The sequence below is a fragment of the Octopus sinensis genome, linkage group LG19 (assembly GCF_006345805.1).
Source record: "Octopus sinensis linkage group LG19, ASM634580v1, whole genome shotgun sequence".
In the NCBI taxonomy this organism is placed as follows: Eukaryota; Metazoa; Mollusca; class Cephalopoda; order Octopoda; family Octopodidae; genus Octopus; species Octopus sinensis.
This window is the reverse complement of record NC_043015.1, coordinates 50,974,828-50,994,827: the sequence shown is the minus strand read 5'-3', so window position 1 is coordinate 50,994,827 and position 20,000 is coordinate 50,974,828. Positions and strand designations below refer to the sequence as shown.

At 39.8% G+C, this 20,000-nt stretch overlaps 1 protein-coding gene and 1 long non-coding RNA gene across 2 annotated transcripts in view; one reads left to right on the top strand and one right to left on the bottom strand.

Annotated features, from left to right (window-relative positions):
* Nucleotides 1–20,000, bottom strand: part of LOC115222227 (intraflagellar transport protein 80 homolog) — a 522,946-nt gene that overhangs the window by 487,264 nt on the left and 15,682 nt on the right. The window contains exons 3-5 of the mRNA XM_029792388.2: nucleotides 18,253–18,363; nucleotides 12,888–12,956; nucleotides 11,681–11,790 (exon numbers count right to left, since the gene is read on the bottom strand). Coding sequence (XP_029648248.1) covers nucleotides 11,681–11,790; nucleotides 12,888–12,956; nucleotides 18,253–18,363 — 290 coding nt within the window. The remainder of the gene's footprint in view (nucleotides 1–11,680; nucleotides 11,791–12,887; nucleotides 12,957–18,252; nucleotides 18,364–20,000) is intronic.
* LOC118767107 overlaps nucleotides 13,094–20,000 on the top strand; it is a 21,743-nt gene continuing 14,836 nt past the window's right edge. Inside the window, exon 1 of the long non-coding RNA XR_005003002.1 lies at nucleotides 13,094–13,105. This is a non-coding gene — a long non-coding RNA (uncharacterized LOC118767107). The remainder of the gene's footprint in view (nucleotides 13,106–20,000) is intronic.

Genomic DNA, 20,000 nt, shown 5'->3' with positions numbered 1-20,000 from the left:
ATGACCAAGCCTTTATGGTTTCTTTTTTCACAACAAAATTATAATACAGAGGGCAGTGCTTCAATGATGGAGATAACAGTGATTTGCACCTTCCTCACCAGGTATTGTCTCAGCATCCAGCAAATCAAATTGGAAAAAAAAACACCTGAGGAATACAAAGAAACAAATGTCCACTAAATTTCCTAAAATTCAAATCAGGTAGTCAGAACCACAGTAATGTGAGGATCCATAAAAAAGGGAACACATCACCAGTGTGAATCAGCAGTGACCCCCATGGTATATTAAGAATATTGCATGGGTGGTGGGGGAAAAATGGTAAGTCTTATGCTATGCAATGTGTTAAAAGAGGAAGTTTATGTCATAGACCCAAAGGTGGTCTCAGGCATGTCACTATCAAAAGGGTTTTAATTTGCATTGATATATAGCAAGCGCTGACAGGGTTTTTAATCAGTTTTATCAGCCCTTCACTAGTCCCGTTTTCCCAATACATACAGAGTTCACTCATATATGCGGGTGTGTGACCCTTTGACTCGAACGTGGATGGAGGAGTTAGGCAGGGGTGGCCGAGCTAGCAGTTCAGTTAGTTAAGCAATGTGAATTAGTAATGAAGCGAAGGGTGAAGGGTGAAGACTGTGATTAAGAGATCAAAGCGGTAGGGGATTGCAACGATCTGCTGTCACTGTTATTGACGACCACGCAGAGGAGGCGGCGGGTGGGATGCAGGGATTTAATGATGCATGGCGGTGATACATGATCAACAAAACTGATTGGTTGGCAATGATTACGGGGAAATCAATTGATTTCCAATCAATGGTAGTTTATAACAGAACCATCAACACCTCTCTCTCATATATATATATATATATATATATTTATATACATATATATATATATATATATAAATGTATGTTTGTTTGTGTGTGTGTGTATGTATATATATATATACATATATATATACACATATATACACACACATGTATATATACTATGCAAATACATTGCACATATACATACACACATCGCTACTCTCCCCCACACTCCCTATCTCCCTCCATATACAATGATTGCCCAGCCATAGAGAAAAAAGTCAAACAAACAAAAATCAAACCAGCTCATCCATTTACAAATGCTTTGGTATTCTGGTGTGTATAACATCAATACACCTCTTGTATATACATACATACATACATACACATATACACACACACACATATATATATATTTATATACATATATACATATATATATATATACACACACACATGTATATATATATATACACACGCACATTTATATACATATATATATATATATATACACACGCACATTTATATACATATATATATATTACATACATATATATGTATATATATACATACATATACATATATATATACACACACATATATACATATATATATATATATATATATACACACATACATCACACACATAGCTATACATACATACATACATCACACACATAGCTATACATACATACATATATATATATATATATATACACACATACATACATATATACACACACATGTATATATACTATGCAAATACATTGCACATATACATACACACATCGCTACTCTCCCCCACACTCCCTATCTCCCTCCATATACAATGATTGCCCAGCCATAGAGAAAAAAGTCAAACAAACAAAAATCAAACCAGCTCATCCATTTACAAATGCTTTGGTATTCTGGTGTGTATAACATCAATACACCTCTTGTATATACATACATACATACATACATACACATATACACACACACACATATATATATATTTATATACATATATACATATATATATATATACACACACACATGTATATATATATATATACACACGCACATTTATATACATATATATATATATATATACACACGCACATTTATATACATATATATATTACATACATATATATATGTATATATATACATACATATACATATATATATACACACACATATATACATATATATATATTATATATATACACACATACATCACACACATAGCTATACATACATACATACATACATCACACACATAGCTATACATACATACATATATATATATATATATATACACACATACATACATATATATACACACACACACAATATCAATACACACACCTCTGGTATGTATAATGTCAATATACACGCATCAATAGCGAAGGAATGATGACATCAGATCATCAGATGTAAACGATAAAACATAATAAAACATAGCGAAAAAAGAACCAACAACAACGACAACAACAACCAAAACAACAACAAACAGCAACATTGGTAACCGGTGACACTAGTATGGAGCATTCGACGATGGTTCGATGGTGAAGCAAAAGTCTGTTTGCTGTGTCTCTTTGCAATGTTTGATGTCTGCCAAATTTGTTTCTTGTGTGTTTTGCTGATTACAATGAATATTACTCGTGGCCTCCGTGTAAGTTTACATATGTCGTGTGTATATTGTATGACGTACCGTGTTTATTATTTGTTCAGTTTAGATGTATTATTGGCTTCTGATAATTGTTAACGAGTTTCCGGTGGTGGTGGCGGCGGCTCATGGTGTGATTAAAGACATCGTGTACAGGGTGTGTGCATATGTGTGTATAAAGAGTATGTGTGTGTGTGTGCGTGTGAAAATTTGTGTGTGTGTATGAAAAATTTGTGTGTGTGTGTGCGCACGTGTATGTGAAAAATTTGTGTGTGTGTGTGTGTGTGTGTGAAAAATTTGTGAGTGTGTGTGTGTATGTGTTTATTATGTATGGTATGTGTATCGTGTAGGGTATCTTTTTATCTTCTACGTGTTTCAATCGCTGGACTGCGGCCATACTGTCAAACAAATCAACCCCAGGACATTTGGGAGGGGGGGTTAAGCCTGGGACTTATTTTATTAGTCTAGCAAAACTGTCAAATTAAAGGGATGTAAAGTAACAAACACAGGTTTCCACGTTTGTGGTGGGAGACAAATACATACACAATGACCCCCAAACACACATAGATATATATATAGATAGATATGACAGGCTTCTTTCAGTTTCCATCAACCAAATCCACTCAGAAGGCTTTAGTCAACCCAGGGCTATAACAGAAGACACTTGGCCAAGGTACCATGCAGTGGAACTGAACCCAGAACCATGCTGTTGGGGGGCAAACTTCTCACCATACAGCCACACGTACTTATATATATATATATATATATATGTGCCAGTGGCACATAAAAAGCACCATCCAATCGTGGCCGTTTGCCAGCCTCGTCTGGCACGTAAAAAGCACCCACTACACTCATGGAGTGGTTGGCGTTAGGAAGGGCATCCAGCCGTAGAAACATTGCCAGATCAAACTGGGCCTGGTGCGGCCTTCTGGCTTCCCAGACCCCAGGTGAACCATCCAACCCATGCCTGCATAGAAAGCAGATGCTAAACGATGATGATGATGATATATATATGAGCATTGGGCTTGATAAAGGCAAAGTGGCTGAGTTTCTTCCGAGTGTTGGGTCTCGGAGAGGCAATGACCAAGACCTTTGGCATTATGTCATACTTGAGAAGAAGACTCATCAAGCTGAGCAAAATCGCAGTCATGGCAGATACCGGTGTCACTCAAATGGCACCTGTGCCAGTGGTACGTAAAAGCACTCATTACACTCTTTGAGTGGTTGGCATTAGGAAGGGCATCCAGCCATAGAAAACCATGCCAAATGAGACTGGAGTCTGGTGCAGCCTTCAAGCGTGCCAGCCCAGTCAAACCGTCCAACCCATGCCAGCACAGACAATGGACGTTTGATGATGATGATGATGATCATCATCATCATCATCATCCACACACACATGACAGGTTTCTTTCTGTTTCCTTTACCAAATTCGGTCACAATGCTTTGGTCAACCCAAGGCCATAGTAGAAAACACTTACCCAAGGTGCTATGCAGTGGAACTGAACCTAGAACCATGAGGTTGAGAAGCAAACTTACTAAGCAGCCACAGCTGTGCCTATATGTATAGTATAGTATATTCTACACGTATTGTGTATATGCAGTGAATATGTGTTGTGTGTATAGTCTATACAATGTGTATGCTGCAGCATGTATACAGGTTGCGGTGAATAAACTGTCATCTAAATTACGTAAAAATGAAAATAACATTGACATCTCGTTTTAACAGATATATTTACCAAAATTACATTAAAATATCTTGAAATACTAAAGAGTAAATTTAGCTAATAAAATTGCCATTGGCTTCAACTACAACCTCTAGACAACTTCCGAATCTCCTGCAACTCTTCTGGAGGGTCTCCTTGTTTAAGTTGGTGAATGCTGCCATAATCCTTGCCTTCAGTTCATCTTTGGTGTTACAAGGAATTTTGTTGGTCTCTCACTCAGCTGTGCCCCACACATAATAATCAATGGAGAATCAGTCTGAGGAGTTAGGTGGCCAGATGTTAGGAGTGATGTGGTCGCAGAAATTGTTTGACAGCTGTGACTGTGTTCTGCTTGTGGCATGGTGCAGAGTCCTGTTGCCAGACACAGGGTCTTCCAGTAGCCACCCTTTTGACCCAGGGCAGCACTACCTCCTCCAGGCACTTAATGTAGATCTCCATATTGAGTCTGAGGCTGTGTTGGTAGATGAATGGAAGCATAATGTCACCATCACTAGTGATCACTCCAAACACCATGATGTTAACTGGATGTTTAATTTTTATCACTCTCGTTACTCGAGGACGCAGCAAACACTCACATTGACATCCAGACACTCTGAAATGTACTTACTGGAGTTTCTGGCTCAAATGCCAAACAGTACAGTGCTGTTTTTCTCACGGATGGTGCCCAACTGACCCTACTATACTGTGTAGTCAACAAAATCAAAATCAAAAAAAGCACATGGGGAAAATTAAGAATAGAAAATGGCGACAATTTACTCATCGCACCTTGTATTATGTGTGTACTGTAAATGATATAGCGAATATGGTATGCGGCAGGAATATTTAGCAACTGCATAACTTAGAAATCAAACCAAGACCACCATATCCCATGCAAAAAGAAATCTATAGAAAATGATTGCAATTTGCTAAAATATTACCAACATCATGGAAAATTATGTCCAGTCATATGGAACGAGATCATGAGGAACCAAATTGTGTGGAACCAGATCTAGCAATAATTCCCTCTTTGGTATGCTTTTTCTGACCAAGTCCATCATTATACAGGGAGTGTAGGTTACTCTTTACTCTTTTACTTTTATACTTGTTTCAGTGTTTGACTGTGGCTATGCTGGAGCACTGCCTTTTAGTTGAGCAAATCAACCCCAGGACTTATTCTTTGTAAGCCTACTCAAGGAATGGAAAGGAAAGCTGTAATTGTGGCCTTAAAGGCTGAGCACAGTGAAATAGAAATAGCACAGTTTTTAATAGTTGCTAAATCTTACATCTACAGAGTTTGCAAGAAGTTAAAAGCCTCTGTTGGAAAGCTATTACTAGTATCAAAATGCATAAAAGCATTTCCAACACTCTGGTACCATCAAAACACAAGGATTTATTCAGCAAGTTTGACAGATCAATGACAGAAATTCTGGAAAATCCATGAAGTGAATAGCAAAAGTTCTCCATGTGTCAGATGAGGCAATCAGAAATGTTATCCACAAAGACATCTGGAGATTCAACGTGACACAGAGTGTGACAAGGCTGGCCCTTTGAAATACAGGTACAGCAGAAACAGAAAGAAAGAGTGAGAGAAAGTTGTGGTGAAAGAGTACAGCAGGGTTTGCCACCACCCCCTGCTGGCGCCTTGTGGAGCTTTAGGTGTTTTCACTCAATAAACACTCACAACGCCCAGTCTGGGAATCGAAACCACGATCCTACAACTGTGAGTCTGCTGCCCTAACCACTTGGCCATTGCGCCTCCACAAGTTTGACCACTACCCAAAAGAGAACAAACACAGCAGACAGGGGAGACAGCCAACAGTAACAGTCTACCGGCAAGTGAATCAGAATGGTGCTACAACACCCAAAAGATGAACAACAGCTGCAGCAGCAACAACAATGTATGACCACCTAACACCATGAAACTCACAACAGCAACTGCTATCATACCAAGTCCAACAAAAGTAAACTTCGAACTATCTTGGTGTTTGCTGTTGGTAGTGATGGCAACATTTAATTTGTTAACAATAAATATAAATACTTTTTTTATCTAAAATTCTCAAACAGATTTCTGCATTCTTTATGGCAACAGGTGCATGGAATGTGCCTGGAATAGAGCATTCCATAAGTGTGTATGGTGTATAATATGCTTACTCAAACACTAAATTTCAATTGGAGCCACTGCCACCACCACCACCACCACAACAAACACCACACTAACATCATACCACACATATGTACACAAACAAGGGTGATATGCATATGGGGTATAATAATAATAATAATAATAATAATATAATAATAATAATGAAATTATTGTATACAGTGCTCAGGTGCACCATAACTTGTCAGAAAGTGCGTATAAAGCATATGCAGTAATGTACAAATGTCTAGGAAGTGAACAGTGTATGAGTCAGATACATGCTTGCTTGTGTATGGAGGGGAGAAAATCAGGTGTAGTGTTGGTGAATCTCAGAAAGCATGGAAGTTTTGAAGGATGCAGTGCTCCGACAACTAACAACTGATGCCGGCAGTTTGTTCCATGCTTCAGCAACTCTCAGCGTGAAAAAATGTTTCCTAAAGTCATGGGAGCTGTGCTGTTTTCTGACTTTGTAAATATATAGTATAGGGTACAAATATGGAGTACATGGTGAGTGTATATGTCATATATGGAGTAAGGCGATGAACTGACAGAAACCTTAGCACGCCGGGCGAAATACTTAGCGGTATTTCGTCTGCTGTTACGTTCCGAGTTCAAATTCCACCAAGGTCGACATTGCCTTTCATCCTTTTGGGGTCGATTAAATAAGTACCAGTTTCGCACTGGGGTCAATATAATCAATTTAATCCGTTTGTCTGTCCTTGTTTGTCCTCTCTGTGTTTAGCCCTTTGTGGGTAGTAAAGAAATGGGTATTTCGTCTGCTGTTACATTCCGAGTTCAAATTCCACCGAGGTCGACATTGCCTTTCATCCTTTCAGGGTCGATAAATTAAGTACCAGTTGCATACTGGGATCAATCAAATCGACTGCCCACCCCCACCTCCTCAAAATTTCGGGCATTATGCCTAGAGTAGAAAAGAATATGGTGTGCGTGTGTGTGTGTTTGTGTGAGTGTTTATGTGTGTGTTTCTGCATGGGAGAGTGCATATACAGTATGGTGTATGTTGTTGTTACACCAAATTCATAGTCATCATCATTGTCATCACCATCACTTAAAATCCCTTTTCCATGCTGGCACGAGTGGATGGGGAAGGCATGCAGCTTAGTCGTCAGGGTACTTGGGTCAAGATGGTAAGATCATGAGTTCAATTCCTGGCAGCATATTATGTCCTTGAGCAAGACACTTTACTTCATGTTGCTCCAGCTGACTCAGGTGGCAAGAAACGAGTTGCACCTGTATTTCAAACGAGCCCAGCCTTGCCACTCTCTGCTGTCAAGCTGATTCTCCCTGAGAACTACACTGAAGGATACACGTATCCATGGAGTACTCAACCACGTGCATGTTCATTTCACGAGTAGGCTGTTCCATTGACCAGGTGGGATCAGCTGGCAAGAAGACAAGGGTGTTGGGGACAAAGTGTCAGAGTGTGGGGGGTTGAGGTTGGTGGGGAGGGGGCAAAGTATAGGGTCAGTGACAATGTGAGAACAGCTGAGCGGCCTCCCCGGAAAGACAGGAGCGAGGGAGCTATTGCGAGCAGTGGGACAACTAGCATGGGCCTCTACTGCTTTGAGGCCCTCGTTCCAGTGGCCGCATGAGTTCAGAGAATTTGCCATTAGGTTCTGGCCAAAGGATTTAGGAAAATAGGGCTCCCACAGAAACATTGATGCGATGAGAGGACCTGTGAAGAAGTAGAACTATGCTTTAACCCCCCCCCCCTCCACACACTCAAGATACAAAAAGATGAGTATTGGAGAGAATACAGACTGAGAATCAGGGAGTGGAGATCAATAAGTTCGTATGTGAGAGGAGAGCAACAGATGGGAAGGAAGAAGAGGAGACTGTAGTGAATCCTGTACAAGGATGGCTGATGGTAAATATTAGTATTGAGGGAGGAGGTAAAAGAAATAGCTCAGCGAGGAGGCAGAAGAGAAAGAAGAGAAGGGGGAAGAGGAAGAGAAAGAGGAGAAAGAGGAAGAGGAGGAAGAGAAAGAGGAGGAGGAAGAGAAAGAGGAGGAAGAGAAAGAGGGGGAGGAGGAAGAGAAAGAGGAGAAGGAGGAAGAGAAAGAGGAGAAGGAGGAAGAGAAAGAGAAGGAGGAAGAGAAAGAGAAGGAGGAAGAGAAAGAGGAGGAAGAGAAGAGAAGGAGGAAGAGAAAGAGAAGGAGGAAGAGGGGGAAGAGAAAGAGGAGAAGGAGGAGGAGGAAGAGAAAGAGGAGGAAGAGAAAGAGGAGGAGGAAGAGGGGGAAGAGAAAGAGGAGGAGGAAGAGAAAGAGGAGGAAGAGGGGGAAGAGAAAGAGGAGGAGGAAGAGAAAGAGGAGAGGAGGAGGAGGAAGTGAAAGAGAAGGAGGAAGGGAAAGAGGAGAAGGAGGAAGAGAAAGAGGAGGAAGAGGAGGAAGAGAAAGAGAAGGAAGCAGAGGAAGAGAAAGAGGAGAAGGAAGAGGAGGAAGAGAAAGAGGAAGAGGAGAAGGAGGAAGAGGAAGGGGAGAAGGAGTAAGAGGAGGAGGGGGAAGGAGGGGATAAGTGACAGTACAGAATGGGGGGGAAGCGGCAGTAAAGTAAATCTGCACACAGATTGTGTGTGTGTGTGTGTGTGATTTTCACATGACACTGCATGACACTGCCATGACACTGCATCTTTTAAGGCCCTCATGCTTTCCGAAATCCGCCGAAACTACACCTGATTATATATACACTTTAGATGAGTTGTAGTGCACCTGAGCACTGTACACAATTATTATTATTATTATTATTATTAGATTATGAATTGATAAAATTGATCTCTTTTATTTCTTTTTAAATGCAATAATTGACAAACTTGGAAAAAATAATACTTTCTAACAATGACATTCAAAGGAGGAATACGTCACAAGTTGGACGAACTATATTAAAACAAAAACAAAAAAAATATACACAAGGGAAGCAATTCATTGAAGCCAACAAGTTTACTTCCCTTGTATGCTCTTCTGTGTAAATTCTTAAATATCAGGCAGCTAATTTCTATTTAGCAATTTTGTTCAAAGATAAATTTTGAAGATGCCTTAATAATTTTAATTTCTTTTCTCTTTTTAACGAAAGAAACTGAGTTACGGTTTTCTGAAGAGATAGGTGATAAATTTAACAAGAGCTGTATAAATATAATTGTATTTTATGTTCTAGTTGAAGCATGTAAGGGAGTTAACTTTAGTTTGACTCATCTACGAAAAAACTATTTGATGACGTAAAAAAGTGCAAGGGTATATGAGGCGCACCCCAATTTAACTGGGGCATATTCAGGGAAGAAAAAGCAAGATATCCGAGCATTAGAGTATGTAATACACGACCAACTTTGAATATAGGACTCAGGGTGACTTTTCTGGGACATTTTTTTTAAAAAGTGCATTTTATGTGCCATTAAATATCGTGAATATTTCTAGGAAATAAGAAAGGAAAAGGTGATGGTGTAGCGACTGAAAAGTTAGAATAATTGTTAAATGTAACTAGCTTACAGTAGCAGTGCTAACAGCAGCATCAACTCCTGGCCCCGGACAATAGGTATAAGTACAGATTCTTGCCCTCCCCCCATCCGACTTTGGATGATCATAACCGTTTTGTGCGTTTGTGCATCCGTAGATTTCTACTGAAGCAGCTTGCAATGAAGCTGTCTCCAGAAAATTCGTTATGCTAAAAACACCAGCTAAAGGTCTAAACGTATCTAACAGAAAGACACTGAATAGAATAATTCCCCGTTTGAACTTTTTTAATTACATATGTGCGCGTGTGTGTGTGTGAGAGAGAGAGAGAGAGAGAGAGAGAGAGGACTAGAAATCTACGGATGCATAAACGCACAAAACGGAGAAAATGAAACAAATATGGACGACTTGTTCTGAAACATCCCCGAGTGGGGAACGGTCCTCAAAAGTAACCCCCAATTGTTTTCCCCCAAAATTCTTATGTTCTCGGAATCTACATAGTCTGAGGTATATTTGTAAAAAATTTCATTAAAAAATATTTATTTTCTTGAAAGTTAAGACGAATTGAAGTGGACGCCGGTGAATTTTCCGAAATTCCCCACCCCACCCGCTCCTAAAACACTTTCCCCGAAAAGTTTTGTATATTCGGATTCTACATGATATAACACATATATTCGTAGAAAATTTCATTGATTGGCAGTATGGAGACGACAATATGCTATGGTACAGAGAATTATTTTGAAATAATGAAAAGAGATAGAAACTCTCAAGAGAGCTGAACAGCAGATGATCTTCAGAGATGAACCCCCGTCCACTCGGACAAGTATTTCGGCCCTTAACTTCTAACATTTTAAGGGGCCTGGGCTGAATCCAGGTCATGGCTCCTGGGTGTCCTTCTGCAGACACTTTTCAGCTTTTTGGATATTGGAGATTTGTGCATTGAAACCGCTGGGAGATTTCATCTAGTTGGAACTCCTCACCATTGACTCAGCTTTCAAATTTATACTTGAAGGAGAAATAGCATTTGGTTGCTATGGTAGCAGTGAAATGTCACTGCTGCTAATACAATGATTCACTTAGAGTTACTTCCCTTAGCGTTAAAATACAAAAATATTCTTTTCTACTTTAGGCAAAAGGCTCGAAATTTTTGGGGAGGTGGGGCCAGTCGATTAGATCGACCCCAGTACGCAGCTGGTACTTAATTCATCGACCCTATAAAGATGAAAGGCAAAGTCAACCTTGGCGGAATTTGAACTCAGAACCTAAGCTTTTTGCCCAACAGGCTAACATTTCTGCCAGCTCCCCGCTTTAAAATACAAAAACATTGCCTTCAAATGGAAGCAATACTAATATCAAATAGCAACCTTTATAGCCAACTAAATGTAGATTTATTATAAGCATGCTGAATATGGTAGTATTCACCTTGAGAGGTCCTTTCATATAGACTTACAGATCTAAGAGTACAAGGAACTTTCATAGCAAATATTGCTGTATTCAGTGCTCTGGTTAGCTGAGACTCCCTTCAATCATGACTGACCATGGGATTGCACCTAGAAAGTTACCCTTCAGGCACAAGTCCGGGCAAGGTTGTTTATGGAAGAACAGTAGTCACCCATGCATACTGGCCTCCCCCTCTCCACACCACCAGTGTTATCCAAGGGAAAGGCAAAGGCCAATACAGCTTGGCACCTGTGACATCGCAACTCATTTCTACAGCTGAGTGAACTGGAGCAATGTAAAATAAAGTGTCTTGCTAAAAAACACAACACGCAGCCCGGTCCGGGAATCGAACTCACAACCTCACGATCATAAGCTCGATGCTCTAACCACTGAGCCATGCGCCTTCACACTGATTATACATCCACGTTAAGTAGGATATAAAGACAACTCTTGATATTATTAGTAATAAGACTTACCATGAAAGGTTTAGAACCAGCTTGCTGTGCTTTGAGAATCAACTGTTTGCCATTGGTAAATACCAGCTGTTTGGAGTCTGGGGCCCAAGCCAATGAATAAATAGGGGCACCTGACAAAAAAAAATAAACAAATATAAATAGAAGCAACAATAATAAAACTTTACTTTTACACTGCACTCAATGTCACTATGTTACCCAGGTGCAAGTTACTAGGAGGATCTGTAAAGATCCTGGCTTTAGGGGTGTCATGAAAGGTCTGGCTGGAAGTCCAAACTGCTGAGGTCTTTTACAGGGCTTAGAAAAACTGAAGCACTGCTGCAATAAATGTGAAACTGAGAAGGGAATATCTGGCAAGGTTTCTACAGCCGGATGCCCTTCCTAACGCCAACCACTCCAAGAGTGTAGTGGGTGCTTTTTACGTGCCACTGGCATGGGGCCAGACAGGCAGTACTGACATCAACCACGCTTGAATCGTGTTTTTTACATACCACCAGCATGGGACCCAGTCAGGCAGTATTGATATCGACCATGCTTGAATGGTGCTTTTTACGTGCCACTGGTATGGGGCCAGATAAGCGGCACTGGCATCAACCACGCTTGTTTGGTGCTTTTTACGTGCCACCAGCACAGGAGCCAGTCGGGTAGCAATGGCAATGACCACGCTCGAATGGTGCTTTTTACATGCCACGGCACAGGAGCCAGTCACGCAGCACTGGCAATGACCACACTCGAATGAGTTTTTTTTTACATGCCACCAGCACAGGAACCAGTCAGGTGGTGCTAGCAATGACCACATTCATATGGTGCTTTTTATGTGCCACCAGCACAGGAGCCAGTCCATTGGGACTAGCATCAACCATGCTCAAATGGTACTTTTTACATGCCACCAGCACAGGTGCCAGTCAGGTGGTACTGACATCAGCTATGACAATGACCTCATTTGACTCAACTAGTCTTCTCAAACACTGTTTATTGCCAATGATTGAAGGGTACTCTTAAATGGGCCGGTTATGTGATACATATATACACAGTTTCTGTCTACTAAATCCACACACAAGGTACTGGTCAGCCCTAAGACAATAGTAGAAGACATTTACCCAAAGCAATGGAATTGAACCAGAAACCATGTGGTTGGAAAGCAAAGATCTTAACCATGCACAAGCCACACTTGCTTTTCATAATAATACAAAAGGAGGAGTCAACTTACTATTCTGAACTAAAGTAGATCTTAACATCCTTTGCTTTGACCAAATTTTCACCTGTCCATCTTCTCCAGCTGGAATATAAAACAGATATTAAATAATATGGTTTGAACAAAATGCTTAGCATCATTCCTTTCGGCTCTTTAAGTTCTGAGTCCAAATTCCTCCAAGTTCAATTTTTGCCTTTCATCCTTTTGGGTTTGATAAAATAAGTACCATTCAAGTACAGAAATCAATGTAACCAACTTACCCACCCACCCTTCAAATTTGAAACCAAATTTAGATCTAGCAAAATTCCAACAGACCAAGACTGCCACTACTGTCTTATGACTTCAGGCATTAAAATTGTGTAGCCATACTGGTGTACCAGCTTCAAGAGTGTAATAGAGGACATCAACCCTAATACTGGTTTTATTGACCATGGGAGGACGAAAATAAAGTGGACCTGAGCAGGATTTGAACCCAGATCATAACATTGGGTTGTCCGGAAAGTTCGTGCCGATTTATAGTAGCTTACCTTTCGACTTATTTTAGAACATGGTTGAGTCCATAAAATAGGATTTGACTACACCTCCATTTAGAGCACAGTTTAAGCAATCTTTTGTGGAAGAAGGTTTATGTTCCTATAACCTGTGTTAATTCTGTAACCCTTTAAAATGGAAGATAAGAAAGTTCATTTTTGGCACTTGATGCTTCGGGAACCAGACAAAAAATGTTGCAGCTCGGCTGGGATGTGTTACCCCACCCTCCATATTCACAAGATATTTCCACTTATTCAGGTCTCTGCAGAATAGTCTTAACAGTAAAAATTTCAAATCCTTGGATGATGTAAAAAGATACCTTGATGAATTCTTTGCCATGAAACCACCTCAATTCTGGCAAGAGGGTATTTTCAAGTTAAAGGAAAAATGGAGATGCATTGTGCAACAAAATGGTTCATATTTGGCTGATTAAAAATGTAATGGCAAGTATTTATTGATCTTTTTCTTTCCTTTAAAAATAGGCAAGAACTTTCTGAACAACCCAATAGAATGTAACTAAATGCTGTAAGGTATTTTCTTCAATGCTAGCATGGCCAATCATTAAGAAGTTTGTTTCACAATCGCTAGGTCCGAGGTTCAATATCACTGCATGGCATTTTGAGCAAATGTCTTAACATCACTTCAGGTGAACCCAAGACTTAATGGTGAAAAAGGGTTAATGGAAACTGTGTGGAAGCCTGTCAGATGGATTGTACCTGTAGTTCAAAGTGCCAGCCTTGTTTACACACTGGGTCATGCTGTGTCCCTCTCACTAATATTCGCGATTGACCATACCTCCACCCATGTTTACTACTCACAGCATTTCGATCTACCCCCATCACTATCCGTCTGCCACTCACCTCTCAGACTCCCTGTAGAAACCATACCAAAGCAGGCAATGGCGCTTGGTGCAGCCCTTTGGCTCACTGTCAAGCCATCTAACCCATGCCAGCATGGAAAATGGACATCAAATTATGGTGATATGTCTGTGAAATACTCAGCCTCTTATATGCTAACTAAATGACGAAGCAATCCAATTGATCCAACCGACTAATTGTTCATCATCGAAACTAATTAAGATTCATTTATTAACTAGCTGGCCCCGTGCCATCAAAAATGACGGCTAATTGTAGTATTTTATATATAAATATGGATGGTAAATCAAAATAATACACTTGTCAATGTTCACATACATTCGCATACTTTCCTTGTACACGCACACACATACACTCACACAGAGTTGAAACGCTGTTTGATTTTTCTTTACAGCATTGAATGTTCACCATCCACTACCAGTTTGCCATCACCCCTTCCTTCCTTCCTTATTCATATGTTGTGATGGAGAAAAACACAAGAGTATTATTATAGTAGATTCTTTCATTCACTAATCCGACTTAGATGGTAAAAGGTTGAGAGACTATTTATGATTATAGAACTAAGACCATTTTACCATTTCGGAAAAGTGCACCAAATAAGGCATTGTACCTTGTATCACCTTAATTAGTCACTTGATGAGATAATTTCTAATCAGCTTTTCGGTGACATCAATAAGAACCAGAACTGCACTGGTTAAAAGACCGGCACATTAATCGCTTAATTAGAAAGTCTGCTGATTGACTTATTCCAACTATGACATTGTGATGTGTTAAGGAGCAAAAGCAAAAAATAAAACAAATACACCTGTTCTAATTATCTCACAAAGGTAGAACAGGTAGAGAAAACAGTTGGAAGCGATTCAGTTATAAAATGATGAGTCAACAGATGAAAAGGTGATTCATAATGCTGCAATTAAATCAGCTAATGACTTACTTTGCTAATCAAAATATGCTTTAATATGTCTCGTTGTCTGGTGTCAAAGTCTTTGGAATGTCAGCTAAAATGCTTTGGTGATATCTAGGTGCCTCAGTGAGCTGGCAGAGTTGTTAGCATGCTGGGCAAAATGCTTGGTGTCATTTTGTCCATCTTTACATTCTGAGTTCAAATTCTACCTAGGTCAACTTTGCCTTACATACATTTGGGAGTCAATAAAATAAATACCAGTTATGTACTGGGATCGATGTAATCGACTTACTCCCTCTTCTGAAATTTCTGCGTTTTGTGCCAAAATTTGGAACCAATATTTTGGTACCTCACTTTGTTTTGAGTTCAATTTTCAATAGGCATTAAATTTGTCATCCTTCTGAGCGCTATAAAGTTAAGTACCTTCTGAGTGCTATAAAATTAAGTACCAGTTAACTGATGGGGTCTATTTTAATCAATCACTGTTACTCTTCCCAAAAATTTCTGACCTTGTAACTCAATTAGAAATCAATATTTATTGATGAGACCAAGATAGTAGAATGCCAGTCAACACACTTCACTCTCTTTAGATCAATATCAATCTGTATTGACTTTAAATTCTTCTACCAGCCTATTTACCAATATTGCTCTCATAACTTCAGGGACCACCTAAACACCTCATCAACAATATTTACTTCTCTGCAGCTCCATCTGGTCACTTTCAACCTCTCTTCTAACATGTGAGTTACCATGTGGCTCCTCTACAAGAACCCTGCCTTTCCTCCTTCTCTGTCAGACCCCCAATGTCATAAAAAGAAGCACTTGCCGTATGCCCGACTAGATTCAACCAATTAAATACTTCCCTCATAAAAACTGGCTGTATTTTCTACATTTTTTCCTAACCAAAAGACATCCACATAGTTTTTTAAATGTATCCAAATTAAAAGAATGGAGCAGGTAAAATCCAGGCCACATGTTTCCTAATTAGCAGAAGCTCAGAAGTAATAATTACTTAATGAAGGGCACTCCACTGGCTATTCATCAGGCCAAAGATACCTTAGTTAAGTGGACCTTACATTGTCATCAAGGGATCCCAAGTTAACTCACTGCAGATATAATTTTTAAAAATGTAAAAATGTTTATTAAATGTATATATATGGTGCTCTAATAATTGTTAATTTACAGCATTAGTGATAAAGTAAGGAAGGAGACGAAGAAGAAGAAAGAGAAGGGAGAAAAAGAAGGAATGTAGGTAGTGTGAAAGTAGTAAGGTGTTAGATGTTTAAATGACTTAAAATTGGCTCGTTATGGATTATAGCAGTAATTGGGACTGTTTTTTAATGAATTCTTGGGAATCTCTTGAGTGTATCATTTATGCTCGTGGCCGTTTGCCAGCTCTGTCTGGTCCCCGTGTCGGTGACACGTAAAAGCACCATCCGTTCATGTTCGTTGCCAGCCTCGGCTGGCCCCCGTGCCGGTGACACATAAAAGCACCGTCCGTTCGTGGCCGTTTGCCAGCTCTGTCTGGCCCCGTGTCGGTGGCACGTAAAAGCACCGTCCGTTCGTGGCCGTTTGCCAGCTCTGTCTGGCCCCGTGTCGGTGGCACGTAAAAGCACCATCCGTTCGTGTCCGTTGCCAGCATCGCCTGGCCCCGTGCCGGTGACACGTAAAAGCACCATCCGTTCGTGGCCGTTGTACCAGCTCTGTCTGGCACCTGTGCAGGTAGCACGTAAAAAACACCCACTACACTCGTGGAGTGGTTGGCATTAGGAAGGGCATCCAGCCGTAGAAACACTGCCAAATCTGACTGGGCCTGATGAAGCCTTCCGGCTTCACAGACCCCAGTTAAACCGTCCAACCCATGCTAGCATGGAGAACGGACGCTAAATGATGATGATGATGATGATGATGTATGCGCAAGATTGGAACCTGGTGCAGCCATCTGGTTTGCCAGTCCTCAGTCAAATGTAAGGCAGAAAATTAGCAGAGTCCCCAAAGTGTAATTTAGAATATGTTGCTGTATTTGGGCCAACTCTCTGCAATCTGATTTCAAATCTTGTTGAGATCAACTTTGTCATTTATCCTTTCTCGGTTGATGAGTGATGAGTAAAGTTTCAATCAAAACCAGACTAAACACTTCTCTCTCTTTCTCTTTCTCTTTCTTTCTCTCTCTCTCTCTCTCTCTCTCACTTTCTCTCAGAATCAATGATGCTGCACCATGAGAAGAATTGTGAAGTTCCTAGCTCAAGAAATGGAGTAAGGTTGATTCAAAGGCTAGTAACCCCTTCTCAGATGGTACTGAAACTGTCCAAGGACAGCCCAAGGCACAACCCAACACAAAACAATAATAATCCCTTCTACTAAAAGTACAAGGCCTGAAATTTTAAGGGAAAGGGCAAGTCAATAGCATCAACTCCAGTACATAACTGGTACTTATTTTATTGACCCCAAAAGGATGAGATGAAAACGTTAACCTCGGCAGAATTTGAACTCAGCAATGGTTTCAAATTTTAGCACAAGGCCAGCAATTTTAGGGTGCTTGGGGATTAGTTGATTCCATTGACTGTTACTTGACTGGTCACTTATTTTATCGACCCCGAAAGGATGAGAAGGCAAAGGTGACCTCGGTGGGATTTGAGCTAGGAATGTAAAGGGCCAGAGGGAATGCTGCTGAGCACTTTGTTTATCAAGCTAATGATTCAGCCAGCTCACTACCTTAGTTATATTGATGATGATGACAATGATGATGATGAAGATGAAAATTATGACAATGATGATCATAATGACAATCACGATGATGATGATGATGAATGACATTGGTGATGGTGATGATGACTGATGATGATGACAATGACGATGATGATGAAAATTATGACAATGATGATGATCATAATGACAATCATGATGATGATGACGATGATGGCAATGATGTTAATGATGACGATGGTGATGATGGTGACGGTGATGATCACTGATGATGATGAAAACGCCACTGACGCTGATGATAATGATGACAATGGTGACAATGTATAAATAACCAAATGCTGATTAGTTCAAAGCACACACTCACCTGTAGCAAAATCTTCTCCATTATGTGACCAGCTCCCACAAAGAATGGCACCCTTGTGGGCCTCAATGCTTTTTTCTAGGCGACCAGACTTGCTAATATAATGGATTTTACCTGAAACAAATTCATAGAATTTACATAAATGGTGTTTAGTTATAGTTTATATAGTTTTTTATCTTTTACTTGTTTCTGGCATTAGACTGTGGCCATGCTGGGGCACAGCCTTGAGGACTTTTTAGTCGAATGGATCAACCCTACTACTTTTTTTTAAGGCTGGTATTCATTCTAGCAGTTCTTATGCTGAACCACTAAGCTATAGGGATGTAAACACACCAACACAGGTTATCCAGTCAGTGGTGGGGACAAACATAGACACACACACACACAATAATTTTCACAAGGGCAAGGTTGACTGGCTTCAAAGCTTCAGCTTACCAGCCAGGTGAACTGTCTTTTACTGAGCTGCTAAGCCAATTCTTTGCAGTATTATGTGTTTTTTGGCAGGGCACTCATTTGGTAGGCAAGATAATGTAAATGAGAAATAGTTATGGTGTAGGTAGATAGGGGAAGTAGTTGTATAGGAAAAGGGGAGGGAAAATGGAAAAGGATAGGATGAAAGTATATCTGTGAAAGAGAAAAGTGGAGACAGTTATTCTGGTTTGATACGGGAGTTTCATTATTGTTTATGATTCAGTCAGGTATGAAAACAAAGAAGAAATCCAGGTCACAATTTGTGTTGGTTGAAATAGTTTTGTATATAAGGTTGTGTTAGTTTAGGGTTCACAAAAGAATAACAGATAATAGTACTTCATTGTCATATGGCAGAGGTCAGACAAAGGTTGAAGTTTGTTGGGGTTAGTAGCCACATTAGAATACCCCAATGAATATCTCATAGCAACATAATCTTCTCAATCCAAATTTTCTTAAAAACACCCAGTTTAAAATTTCTTAAAAGATATACAAACACTAACACTAGCCCTCAACTGCTGAGGGATGCTGTGTAACAAACCAAACAAGTATTACTTATAAACATTTTTCTGTGAGTCCTATATTAGCACAGCACCCTCGAGAGAGGTCATGCCATGAGTCTAGTCACTGCAAGAAAGACATTGATACACAGATGGAAGTGTGTCCAAGACGTAACCAAGGTAATCATAATGGAGCATTGAAGGACACTAGAATTGATAGAATTTGAGTTTGGAAACAGTTCCAGTGATGCTTATTGTAATGGAAGCATTCTAATAAGAATCTTATAATCCAAGAGATGGAAAATAACCAAATCCCTTCAGGAAATAATTATCCTGCAAGCTTTCTGTACAAGACATGAATCGAAAGCTTGGCTGTTATCAAGAGAACATTGTTACTTCAAATGATTACTAACCCCAACAGATATATATATATGTGTGTGTGTCTTTGTCCTCCTCCACTGCTTGACAACTAGTGTTGGTTTGTTTACGTCCCTATAACTTGGTGGTTTGGCAGGAAAGACCAATAGAATAAGCATCAGGCTTTGAAAAATAAGACAATTACTGAGATTTATTTAACTAAACCCTTCAAAGCAGTGCCCCAGCATAGCCACAGTCCAATGATTGAAACGAGTAAAAGACAAATGATAATTATTTACATCATTAGAAAGAGAAAGAGATACAGAAACACAAAGGATTACTGTGGTCCAATGGTAGAACATCTATCATGTATACAGAGGATGTGATTTCATATGCCATGGGCAGCTTTCAATTTTTTCTACCAAA